The sequence below is a fragment of the Tachysurus vachellii genome, chromosome 18 (genome assembly GCF_030014155.1).
Source record: "Tachysurus vachellii isolate PV-2020 chromosome 18, HZAU_Pvac_v1, whole genome shotgun sequence".
Lineage (NCBI taxonomy): Eukaryota > Metazoa > Chordata > Actinopteri > Siluriformes > Bagridae > Tachysurus > Tachysurus vachellii.
Window position 1 is genome coordinate 7,955,987 of NC_083477.1, and position 13,544 is coordinate 7,969,530.

At 40.8% G+C, this 13,544-nt stretch overlaps 1 protein-coding gene across 1 annotated transcript in view; it reads left to right on the forward strand.

Annotated features, from left to right (window-relative positions):
* The window catches only part of mosmoa (modulator of smoothened a), a 28,279-nt gene extending 15,652 nt beyond the window's left edge, over nucleotides 1-12,627 (forward strand). Inside the window, exons 2-3 of the mRNA XM_060891983.1 lie at nucleotides 1,336-1,548; nucleotides 10,387-12,627. Of these exons, the coding sequence (XP_060747966.1) occupies nucleotides 1,336-1,548; nucleotides 10,387-10,571 (398 nt within the window). The 3' untranslated portion in view covers nucleotides 10,572-12,627. The remainder of the gene's footprint in view (nucleotides 1-1,335; nucleotides 1,549-10,386) is intronic.
* Nucleotides 12,628-13,544: the final 917 nt, after the last annotated feature.

The following is a 13,544-nucleotide window of genomic DNA, read 5'->3' on the forward strand; positions in this document are numbered from 1 at the left end:
TGACTCCTTGTGACTCTGTGCAGGGAAGAACAACAAACTAGGACCATTTTGGAACCTGAACCCAGAGAAACATCTGGAAGATCAGCCTTAGTCCTGTCTTAGTAATGTCATGTGACTAGTGGTGTGAGGGGGCTGTTAAACGTAGAACCCTAAGGGGTTTACCGGCTTATTACTTTTTAGGGTTTTTTTTTTCCTTATTTAGATACACTTTCAAGCTGAAAGCACAACGAGTCTCATTTATAAAGCTAAATTCCTAAACTGTTTGAAGGAGCAGAAAGCAAGAAATTTAGTATTTATGAAAATCCTGTTAGTTCGGGTGGGGGTGGGGGGGGGGATTCATATCCTCATACAGCTGCTGGGTTCTGTACATTTTACAGAAAGCAGAAAGTAACAGAAGGCTTCAAATCACATAATTTGTGGTGATTGAGTTGAGACAAAAGAAATGTCTCAGCAAATTATTATTAATTTTGAAATGATTACTAATATATATATATATATATATATATATATATATATATATATATATATATATATATTTCTGAGCATGCTTTCCAAAACAACATAGAGGATGCGTTCGTGCATTAGAGACTGAAATGTGCAAGACGCTGAATAATAACAGTGACCAAGATGGTTAAACAGATAAACGTAATATGTCCGTGATCATCCGCGTACATTTTATTGATTAATTAATTGATTGATTGATTGATTTAGCTAGCTTTCATGTTAAACCATTTTTTGGTTTTTAACATAATTCACCTTTTTTGCAATAAAAGATTACAGGAAAGATTACAGGAAAGATCCTGACACTATTATAAACAAAGCTTTTTTTTTTTTTTATAGTATGATTGTCATAATTCTGGCAAAATCACTTTTTATTTATTTATTTATTTATTTATTTGGTCATTTTGTCTTTAATTTCTCTTATGGAGTTTTGTGGGTGTCACTAAATGCAGATTAGCTGGACTGTCCATGTGCTTTGCACTAAAGTGGACTAAACTTTTGTAAATGGAGCAGAAATTTGGAGTTCAGCTTTTCTCTAAAATAGTCAAAGTTTATTGTCTAAATAAATCTTAGTTTATAAAGGAACCAGTATGATTATCATACTGGTTCCTTTATAAACTAAGATTTATTTAGACATTTAAACTATGATAATCATACTAGTTTATAAAGGAACTAGTATGATTATCATAGTACATAGTTTTTTTTTTTTTTTTTTTACTCAGCATAGTATAAGTGGAGTCACAGCTCTCTGATTTTGTCCTTGCTTTTTAATTGTGTGTAACATCAGTCCTGGTTGTTCACTGTTACAGTCTCACAGCACCGCTTGTGTTTCAGGTGCTCTGACTGTGGGTTTGGTGAGGCAGTGTCAGACCATCCACGGACGAGACAGAACCTGCATCCCGCCCCGATTGCCGCCGGAGTGGGTGACCACGCTGTTCTTCATCATCATGGGCATCATCTCCCTCACGGTTACCTGCGGCCTACTAGTGGCATCACACTGGCGCCGAGAAGCCACGAAGTATGCACGGTGGATAGCCTTCACAGGAAGTAAGTGTGTGTCCCAGCTCCTGCAGGAGAGCACTCCTACTCCAATGTCAATGCGGATCGGCTGCATGCTCCTTTTAAATGTTTTATTTATGTAATGTTCTGCATTTCACCGAGTCAGAGAATTTAATTAGGATCTGAAACCTGTCAAAAGCAATTTCTGCAGTCTGCCCCTCCAGATAAATGACCAGATTAGATTATGTTCTGGAGAGCTGGACATGGAGAAGCCAAACAGGACAGGACAAAATGGGAATGCTATAACTTTCTCTCTCACAGACTGGCTTTTTGGTGCTTTTGCATTGGGCAGAACAATATGGCAGGGGATAGTAAAAGGGGGGAGGGGGGACGATCTATGAACCCACTGTGTTATTCCTTTCAACTGGTGACTCATGCTAAATTTGGTGACCAAATTCTGCCAGGCTAGCAAGAGTACCAAACAGCAACAAAGAAAGTGCAGCTATAAATAATGCTGACCATAGGCAATGCGTCGTCACTCAAATCAGATGACCGCTGTATTGAGGGGAAATACTCAAAAGAAAATAACAAAAAAAAAAAAAAGGTTCTGTACCGAAGCATAAATCAGTCTACACAGTGGACCAATGGTTTTGGCGAGTCCCTAAAGGAGTATAGGTTTAGTTGATTTAAGATCGGTTTTAAGAAATAAGATTCCAGGATGTTGTTTATTTATCCATTTCTTTACCATTCAAAGACTTTGCCATTTTTCCAACCCTTCATTTATATGGCCATTGGGTAGTGAAGAGATCTAACTTAACAACAAATAATTATTAAAAAAGTTTCATTAATGACAAATGATCATATTGCTTCTTACTTGCTCTTTGCTTAACAGAAAGATCCACTAGGATCTAACAGAAAGATCCACTAGGATCTAACAGAAAGATCCACTAGGATCTAACAGAAAGATCCACTGCGATCTAACAGAAGGATCCACTGCGCTCTAACAGAAGGATCCACTGCGCTCTAACAGAAGGATCCACTGCGCTCTAACAGAAGGATCCACTGCGCTCTAACAGAAGGATCCACTGCGCTCTAACAGAAGGATCCACTGCGCTCTAACAGAAGGATCCACTGCGCTCTAACAGAAGGATCCACTGCGATGTAGCAGAAGGATCCACTGCGCTCTAGCAGAAGGATCCACTGCGCTCTAGCAGAAGGATCCACTGCGATTGACTCCATCATAAACCTAAAATCTTAATACAAGAGATGTATTAAATCTAAGCATTAGGTTTTGCTTGGTTTTGTTTTTTTATCCGTTTGTCTCATCGTTTCTGACAACGGAAATATTAGCGTAGATTGTTGCACCCAGTGTTTCCACCACCTTCATAGTAAACCATGTACAAAATCAGGACCTGGTTACAGAATGTGTTTCATTGATGGCAAGGAATGCAGGCGGTGCTTTTAATCCTCTAGATGTACGAAACGTTTGCAGAACGTTAGTCGCACACGAAGTGCCTCAGAGCACATAGAGTGCGCCATGGAGATTCTCATCAAGCACAACAGGAAACCTGGAAGGTTATGTTTATTCAGCTGCTTTATGTCTCTCCACATAAAACCAAATGGCAAATAAAAAGTAAATTAGACCTTGAAGATTCTCCATTTTTGCTGCTCTTAGTGTTACTGTTAAAGGGATGTGTGTAAGTAGAAAGGAGTGCTATGCAGCTTGTGGGATGGTGACATCTCCCGTGTGACGCATGTAAAGTGATGGAAATGACTACAGATACACAAAGACACGGACACGTCCAGTTAGGAAATCTGCACCATAGCCTCGTCTCCACATCACTCTGTTTCTTCTCAAACACCTGAGCTCCTGTCTGCTCTGACCAGCTTTTAGCCAAGAGAACATTTTCACCGTGTCCACGTCCAACACCATGTCTGAACATGTTACATCAGTTTGGTTCAGCATGTGCTCCTGGAGGAGGTGTGTCTGAGGATGTGGATGTGCTGCTTCACTGAAATCTATTATTTTGTCCTTTTAAAGACATTTCAGAGACACATTCTTTTTTTACCCCCCCTTTAAAAGAACTATCAGTTATAGTCTCCCTCTGGACATCACAGAGAGATTAAAATTAGTCAGCAGTCGACAGTTTCCTCAATATACATTAAACGCTGCGTTTATACTATTGCGTAAGTGCAGAGGTTCATGCTGCTTATATATTTTTCAGCTGTCTATGTTACTCATATCCTTTTAGTCGAGAGACCGTGTGGAACCAAAAAGGTCATTTTATTATTCCAAACTGTGCTGCACTCCACTTCAGGCTTCACTCGTCTCTTTGTTTTCAGTCATGATGCAGAGGTCACGACGAGCAAGTATAGTGGTTTTATGAAGTGGAGCAGGAAGAGAGCTTGACCGGGAGAGCTTCGCTTTTAAATGCAGCTTTTATCTACTGGATATTTATATTTATTTAGTGTAGAGCAAATTTGTTGGAATGTGCTGAAAATAACCTTGTGCTGAAAGGTTGTGTGGGGGGTGTAAATGTCAGGCATTATTTGCAGCCACATAATCAAGTGACAGCTCACGAGTGCGGGACAAGTGGACCTATAAAATGACATTTGATAATAAAAAGCCATTATGTGATCAGACCAGGTTCTGGTCTCAACCTCTTTTCATGATCTCCCAGACTGCTGGCCTGTGTTCTTTTCCCTTAACAAATCACTAATCAAATGCTGACTTTATACATTGAAAATGATGGTATATAGCACGTAGTTTGACACACAGAAAGGAGTGAAATGCACTTTTCCCAGTATTAGATGTGTGGGGCGGGTGATTGTCGATGGGTGTGTAGGTGGGTGTTTATTATGGATGGGCAGGTGATTGGATTATTGTCGATATGGGTGTCGGTTTGTGTGGTGGGTGCGGAAGGGCGGTTGTGGGTGGGGTGGGTGGTCGGGTCTGTTAAGCGGTGGGTGTGGGTGACTGATTGTCTGGATGAGTGTCAAACCGTATGTGTGTGGGTAGTACATAGGGGTCGATGGTGGGTGTGTTGGGGAGTGTAGGTAGTTGTGGGTGTGTCAGTGTGTGAGTGGGAGTGTGTAGGTGAGTGGGGGGTTGCGGGTGTCCGTGTGTGAGTGGGGGTGAGTGTGTTTGGGGGGGTGTTGGCTGTGGATACGTTTGGTTGTAATAATACATTAGACAAGGTTGGAAAACGTTTATTTTAAGGTCCAGCGTGTTTAGTTACAATAACAGCTCAGTCATCGTTGGCCATGTGCTAGCTGTAACATTACTCTCACTGATTTGTCACCGCACTGTGAAAGTCAGTAAGTTGCAGACACATTTTCTGGTATTTAAATGAGCAAGTTTAATAGCATTTGTGATATGCCCATTATAACGGCAATCCCACATGCCAGCAGCAATCAGCTCTGTTAAGTGTGAGGGAGAACGAGATATTATGGCGTGGTGAAGGTGGCAGGAGTCATGGAGTTGATTGAGCTGTAAGATTGATTGCTCTGCTTACAAGCACAGTGTCAGTCAGCCTCAGAACAGCTCACTCGGGCAGAACAAAACTCCACATCTAGATATTTATCCTCCATCACGGGGTTGAAGGTCATCAAGCTAGGAAGAGGACACGAGCTTCCGTGCTGCAGAAACTCTCTCACTTTCAGATTAGATTATTTCTGTTAGCTCTGTCTCCTGCCAGGTCGACCACATGAGCGCATATTAAGGAACGCTCTTAAAAGTCCTTAAATAACGTAATATGATCCACAGACGTTATTTTGCACATTTATTGCAAGGATATCTTTCCTTTCATTGTTAACGGTCAAGCTTAAAAAAGCCATTAAAGCTGGAAATGTCCTTCGTTGGCCTTGCGTAGCTGTTCATGTTAAATGTGTGGTCTGAAGCTGTTTTTCTGTTGTTTTAAACTGCACTTATATAACAAATCATACAATCAGAATTGTCCAGAATTGTTTTTATGCCATTTGGAAAGCGGACAGTCCCAGACAGTTTTTCTGTCACTGCTGCCTCAGATTTGTGTACTTGGCTTACAGGAAGGAAACTCTGCTGCTGCTGTTTCTCTTCTGCCTCATGGTTTGAAGGGGTGTTTATTCTCACATGTTTTTCTGCACATGACGGGTGTAAAGAGTGATTTATTATTTTTTTTTTAAACCATAGTTTTCCTGTCTTCTTGTACCCTTCTCCTGTTTTATCTAGAAGCTTGTGTGTGTGTTCATATCACTGAGGATCAGTCATTTTTATAATACTCATACCAGCCCTTTTGGCACCAAGAACCGTGCCACGGTCAGATGTTCCTCGTTCAGCAGAACATTACCTGGGGCTCATGAACTCTATCTGATTTCTACATTCGCTGCTGCCACACGATCGGCTGATCGCATGAAGTAGCAGGTGTACAGATATTCCTTTTAAAGGGACAGTTTACTTTTTAGTTATGTTTTTTTTTTTTTAAATAAATAAATGATGTGTTTATTTGGTCATGTGAATGCCATGATATCTCACATATACTCATGAACATTTGGAATTGGTCATGTTTTTCACAACACACAAAAAATAAGGTGTGTGTGTGTGTGGAGACCCCATTTGCATAAAGTGGCCTTCTGTGCAGTGACTATCTCAAAGGCCAATATTGTAATACCAGTTGGTAAACAACATATTGTGCAGCCTCATCTCTGGGCTGTAAAAGAAACAAGCAAACTGATGGACAATAAATTTAGAAAATTCAAGTCCTGGACTGTTTATTCTGCTTTCAGTGAAATCAGCATTCACCAACGTGACTGCATTTCTACTCTGGTGCTGCTGGTCACATCAAGGAACGCTGTTTCATTACTGTGTTTAATAGCGACCTCGTGTAATTAGTAAGACAAAAAAAATAAAAAATCTGTTGTGTCTTTAATGAGCTTTATGAGTTCTGCCTGCTGTTTTTTTTTAAAGCAATATCATGTCTGAAAGAGCACTGATAAACAGTGGAGACGCTAAGAAGACGAGACAGGGGTAAAGACATCTGGAAATGTTGATTTATTAGGTTAAACATCATCAAGGCCTCCAGGGAGACATTTCACTGGTAGTTGAGCCGCTGTAGTTGCCGACCACTTCCACCTGAAAGAGGCACTTTGTGTGTGGAGCACAGTGCTGCTGGTGTGCCACCTCACCACGTCTGGGCTTTAGCATTCCCTCAACAAGCTATATTCATGCTGTCACGACTAAGTGCAGGCATAGGCATCGCTCTGTGCGTGTGTACGTGTGTGTGTGCGTGCTGCCTCTAGTTTACAAAAGGTAAATAAAACCTACAGACTTCATGAGTACAGATTTATTTCATGACCACAGTCCAACTTTAAAATATCTCAAGCTTATTATTTGAATGTGTTCAGTAATCCTCTGGCTATTTATTAGAGCTTTTTATTCCTGAGCCTTTGCGTCACAGGACACATTTCTCAGTTATTTAAAACCTGCCTGTTTTTATAAGTCACTGAGGTTTGAAATAAACCCCTTTAGTTCAAATGACCAGTCAAACAGGCTACCAACTGAAAGACATCCAAAAGTAATGTAATAAGTTTAAAAAGAACTAATCCCAGAAATCCTGGCTGTGCTTCACAAACCTTGTGGCTAGAACCACAGGTTTAAAGGTCATAAATGCACTTGTAATGAGTAAATAATTAGGAAGTGGTTCAGTGTGAACTCGAACATCAGACCAAATTATCAAAACGATGCATTATGGGAATGTGTAACAGGGCTTCTGAGCTTCCAGCCAGGCGAATGTTGTGATTGGTGTGTATGCTACATACCGCCTAATTTAATACATTAGCACAATGAAGGGACACCGCAGGAGGAAAAGCCTTAATTCAACTAAAAAATACTTCTGGAAATTAGATCAGTCCACAAACCAATCAGCTGTTGGCCATTTGTAAAGATACGCCAATAACACCAGTTTTGAGCCCTGCGTTTCTATTGATTTAAGTTGTGCCAGTGGTTCATATTGACTGGACTGATCAAAGACAACATTAAAGAGCCGTCTAGATTTTTACCCCGTCACAATGTTGAACGTTTTAAAGGAAAACTTCGCCCTGAAAATCATTGTTTCTGTTGAAATGACTGTGATCTGCTTAGCATTTGTTTGGTTGGTGTTGTATTTTCACGATTCCCAGTTAGGAATAGAAAACGTGTGTAATGCTGACATCACACAGAGGGCCAGTCACTCCATAGGGCCAGTTGTGGTGTTCGTGCAGTTACAGCGGTAATCAATAGAAGAGGAAACAATCGACAGTCTCAGACACAGCGTATAAGCTGAACCGTTGGCGATTAGAAAACAAAATCACCTGGTCTGTGCGGACCTGTGCCCATGATAGCTTCTCATTCTTGTTCTTGGCTGTCAGGAGTAGAGGCTGATGCAGGCTTCATCTGGTGAAGCTCATCCACCTCCAGGTTTGATGTATTGAGTGTTTTGAGATGCTTTTCTGCTCACCACAGCTGTAAAAATTGCTTATTTGAGTCACTGAAGACATCTTGTCTGGTCTTTCTTCTCTGATCATCTGCTCACAGGAGGCTTTTATTTATTTATTTATTTATTTTGGCACCGTGTTCACACCAACTCGAGAGACTACTTTGGGTTAAAATCCCATTAGTTTCTGATCTGACACCAACAATCGTTCTACAGTTAAAGGCACAGAGATCGTATTATTTTCACTTTCTGATGATTAACATTAACTGAAGCTTAATATTACCTGAAGCTCTTGACCTGGATCTGATAGTTTTATGTTTATGTTGTGTATATGAGCAATTCAGTAGATGGAGAGATTTAAGAAAGAATAAATTTATATCTTACTTTCTCTTACTCTCATTCACTCGCACGCTCTCTCTCTCTCTCTCTCTCTCTCTCTCTCTCTCTCTCTCTCTCTCTCTCTCTCTCTCTCTCTTTCACTCACTCACACTCACTCACTCACTCTCTCTCTCTCACTCTCACACTCTCTCTTTCTCTCACTCTCTCTCTTACTTACTCACACACACACACACTCTCTCACACTCGATCTTCCTCATTCCCTACATCCCAAGAGTAAGGCAGCAAATCTGTGGAGGAGGTTTAGGAGCTTTAGAAGCTTCTGTCTATCCAAAAATAAATTGGGGGGAAAAACAAACCAGAAAAAAACAGAAGGAACTTGGATATTTTTCAAGATAAAATGAAGATGGCCAGGACAGACCAGATGTTATTACAGGATAGTAATGCACAGCTTTAATACTGCTCACCAGGCATTTTGTGTTTATTCTGTTACCACACATTCACTGATGCTCAACACCTTCAGTGATTAAGAAAGCCGTGTATCTGTGTGAGCATTTCAGCAGAATCAGTACAACGCACAGGATATCAGGATGTGCGTTTTAAAAGTGCTGTACTGCAGCTGCACATCACAACGGAATGACAGAGCTACTTCCTGTGAGCGAATAATATGACCTTCAGTCCCACACTCCTCCTCCTCCTTCTCCGAAAAAGGATTTTGTTTGCTATTGGTTTATTCCAAGTAAATCTCAATTTCTTCCAATCTCACGGCTCATCTCCCGTTAAAGCTGTCGCGTTTAATTGTAGCTTAGCAGCCCACTGAAGGATGCTATTATCCTGCTAATGGCCGTTGACATTATCCTGGATGTTCTTAGCTCAGCTGCTGAGCCACAGTCTTCACTAAAAGCTTTCACGCCTGCTCAGAAAGAGGTGTCACGTTTACTGTTTTGGATGGAAGATGTGCAGAATGGTCAGAAATGAGAAGCTGAAAGATCTGCTGTGGACACTGTGAATGGCTTTGTTTCGTTTTAACGTTGTTCTCCAGGTGATTCGTTACACCTTAGACGAGCCTGATACTCGTGTACTGTCAAGCGCAGGATTATTGTCACCCTTCAATAGAAAGAAATAATTTAGATTAGATCGATATTATTTTTATTTCAATTTTGTTGATTCAGTTAGCAAGTCAAAACATTTTTATTGTCATTTCAACCATATACAGCTTATGCAGTGCATCGAACAACAAAAATAGAGGAAAGACAGAGGTTTTTTTATACTTAAACATATATACACATGTAATAACAGGAGGTGGATGAGGTACAGCAATTGGGTGGCGTTATAAAGGACGGATTTCACTTCTGGGCTATTAAATATTGTGTAGATGTTGTGCTGAGGTACACAACAAGATCTTAACACAACACACAAAAGTATTTGATTAAAAATTAAATCTATATATTTTTTTTGCGTAAAATGTTTTTTTCTTTTCTGTGTTGAATATTTCATGTGACTTGGATTTGATTTTTGGTTAAAAAAAATGTCTGATGTTAGTAAAGTTGATCTTATTGTTTTGCTGTCAGCAACAAATACTATTGTGATCTATATTGCAACTTGTGTAACATGTCTTCAGGTATAGTCTTTTTGGCCCGGTCGATGGCAGCAGCCGTAGATGGTGAGGAGACGGAGGAGTGAAGTGGGCCGTGCTGCCTGTGTGGGAGGGATGATGTACTCTCTGCTCTGTCAATCACAGTGACATTAGCCAGCCATTGGAGTCTGAGCTTGTTTCACTGCTATGTGGTGATGCAAGAGCAGCAGAATGATAAACCGGATGAAGAGAGTCAGAATAATTGAGATGCATGAAACCAAACAATTGTTGTATGATGGAAGAGAGCAGGCTGGTGAATAAATGAGATCTAAGAGATTTTCATCTTTCCTCTATAGTCCAGAGTGTCACATCATCTTATTGTTCATCGATGATTACATTCTTTAGAAAGTTGAGACCTTTTAGTGGTCCTCTAAAAGCTGTAGTCGGTCACTGCTTACTCGTCTGAATGCTCGAGATGTTCAGTGCTAAGATTCTTACCTTTCTTTTCCCTCCTCTTCTCCACAGTGATTTTGTTCTGCATGGCAGCTCTTATCTTCCCCATCGGCTTCTACATTAACGAAGTGGGCGGCCAGCCGTACAAGCTGCCCAACAACACGGTGGTGGGCTCGTCCTACGTGCTCTTCGTGCTCTCCATCTTCTTCACAATAGTGGGGCTGCTGTTTGCAGGAAAGGTCTGCCTGCCTGGCTGAGGATGCCTCTTCTTCCAAGGATCGTCCAGAAGCTTTTGGATTTTTCTTTTTTCTTTTTTTTTCTTCCAAAGAGGAACAAACAAAACAGCAGTGTTAGCTGTGGAGGAGACGTGTTCGCAAAGTGGGACGGTGACACTCAGATTAGCAGATTAACAGCTAACTCACATAATGCCACTGCACTCACTCATGGGTCCTCGTGGGTCCTGTCAGTTTCCCCCAGAAACCAACCTGAGCTTATTTGTCGAATCAGTTTTTACGTTCAGATGCACTTCCGATTTTTTTATTTTTTTTTGTCCAACGCGCGACCCACGAGCCTCTGAGGGGATCGCATGCCTGTGTTCCAGGTGATTCACGCGCTCACACTGATGACCTCATGCTTATCATCCCTTATGAGAATTCTTTTTCAGTTACTTTAATTTTACTCCAGCATTGTACAGTTTTGTATGGATACAACGTTTGCTTTCGCTAAAAGGAAGACTCGAGGCTCCAGAACGCCTTCGTTGGTCCCTCACTGTGCTCCTGAACTAAGGATGATAAGGGATTTGTGAGCATATGTGAGAGAGCTCGGTGGAAGACACGTTTTGTTAGGAAAACTACAGGAAACGGAAGCACTAGGACTGCCGGTCAGGACCCTGTGAGGCCGTGCCTCATTGTGCTAACTCCCTCACCTGAGAGACTTGTCACACACACGCGCACACACACACACACACACACCCACATAGACACACTAGGTCTGGTGACCAAAATGAACTGCTACATGCCCTTGTATGTGTCTTGGGCTCCATCAGGTCAGTGTTTGAGAGAGATCTGTTTTGCCCTTTAACCTAATTACTTTATTCCCCTCATCTTGATTTGCTCTTCTGACACTCGGGATATGTTCGGTGTTATTCGCTAACGTGCCACGAATCTGTTCCCACCATATAAGTAGTAGGGCGGACGCAGTTAGAGGGAGGACCCTGCATTAAAGCCATCAGTATTTGAAACACCGCAGTTGTACAGATAAAGAAAAGAGAGACCTCTTTACCTCATTGTTTTTTGTAAGACAAGACTTTTTGTTCTTTTTCCTTTGCTAACCATGATGTGTGCCCTGTAAGTTATATCTTGCTTTGGTCAAAGACATTTATCGAGAACAAAAAAAAAAATGCTGTGATCATTGCAACTTATTTATCTGACACTGAATAACAGGAGAACAAGAATGTGTGAGTGACATCCTTTCTTTTTGAAGTATTCCTTATTTTAAATCAGTGTATCATGCAAGAGTGTATATTTACAAGGACTTGGAATCTGTATTATTTTGCTCTTTCTATGAATTGAAGGTCAGTTTTCTCCTTAGGAGAGATTGCTCTGTATGAAATCTGTCGCTCTTGTTTATTTGACCCAGCGTCCGTCCCAGAAAAGAATTACTCAACAAGTGAACAGTTGCCTTTAGTCGTGTTCTTTTAACCGTTTTACACACACAAAGCCGAAAAAGTATTCATCTATACTTTGCGCTTCAAACCCAGGTAGAGGAGTATGTATCCTGTTTATATGATATAAACTCCAGTTTGTTATAGGAATGATTGAATAATAAATGACAGGGTATGTGTGGGTGGGTGTGTTTAGGGGGTGTGTGTCTGTGTGTGTTAGGGTGTGTGTGCTTGGGGGTGTGTGTGGGGTGTGTGTGTGTGTGTGTGTGTGTGTGTACTTGGGTGTGTGTATACTTGGGTGTGCACATGCTTGGAGGGGTGTGTGTGTGTGTGTGTTTGTGCAAGTTAGAGACAACCAGTAGTGGAAGACATCCAGCTTTGGATTTAGGGGGGAAAACTTCTAAATGGAAATAAAAACAAATAAGTGACTTTAAATAAAAGTTAAGGAATAGATATTATTTATGAATACAGACATACAGATTATGTATGAATAACAGTATTATCTATGAAAGGATATTAGCATTCCTTGTGCACAGTTACTGTTAACAGCTCCATATTACTGACAAGGCAATTGTTTTTTTTTCCTTCTGCTTCACTATTTCACTGTATAAAATAAAAGGCCTTAAAAAAGCCTTAATGACTGCTATTAATTGAGCTTTTGAATCATTTCTTTCTAAATTTGCTGTTGCTTCGGTCTCCAAGCCTGGCACAGAGCTGCTTGTGTGAAACACATGGACATGACACTCCTTTCCATAATAGCTGCTGGTTGCCAGATTTCCCGTAACACAGTTAAGGTGAGTATTTTCACCTGGAATTGTCTGATTATTTATATCTTTATTCCCCAGGTTTCAGTTGTGGGCAGTGGTGGATCAAGTGGGGTTCAAACCCCAGCACTGCCAACCTGCCACTGTTTGGCCCTTGAGCAAGGCCCTTATCCCTCACTGCTCTGGCGCTGTATCATAGCTGACCCTGAGCTCTGACCAAACCTCCAAAGAATTTCACTGTGCTTTAATGTATATGTGACAAAATAAACGCTTCTATTCTATTCTTTTCATCTCACCGTCATCTCAAGTCATTTCCTTCTACTATTCTCACCTTCGACACTAAATCTTCCCGTAGTAAGTCTGATGAAATAAATGATGGAGTTTGGATCACATATTCTGATCCAGCATCCCTGTCTCCTTAAGTGATCATGGAACTACCTTGTAATTAAATGTTAATATAAAATGACAAAGTATTTTATATTTCTTCAATAAATAAAAGAAAAAATCATCAGGGCTTGCTGCGGTATAAAAGGAATCAAACGCTGATTATTTTCCTGTAACAGAAAGTGTTTTTATTCGCTTTGTTTCCCAGCCTATTTAGCTTCATCTCTCTCGGTCGGTTTGGTATTTATATAAATGCGTGGTGTTAATCTGTGTGCTGAGAACGTGCTGTTTGTGCGTTTTATCTGCTGAGTAGGTGCAGTGCAAGGTGAAATCTCAAGAGTCGGTCGTATCGATCAGCAGCCATCCTGTTATCAGTGATTAATCTCAGCCTCCTCAATTCTGGCTTTTAGATTCCACCA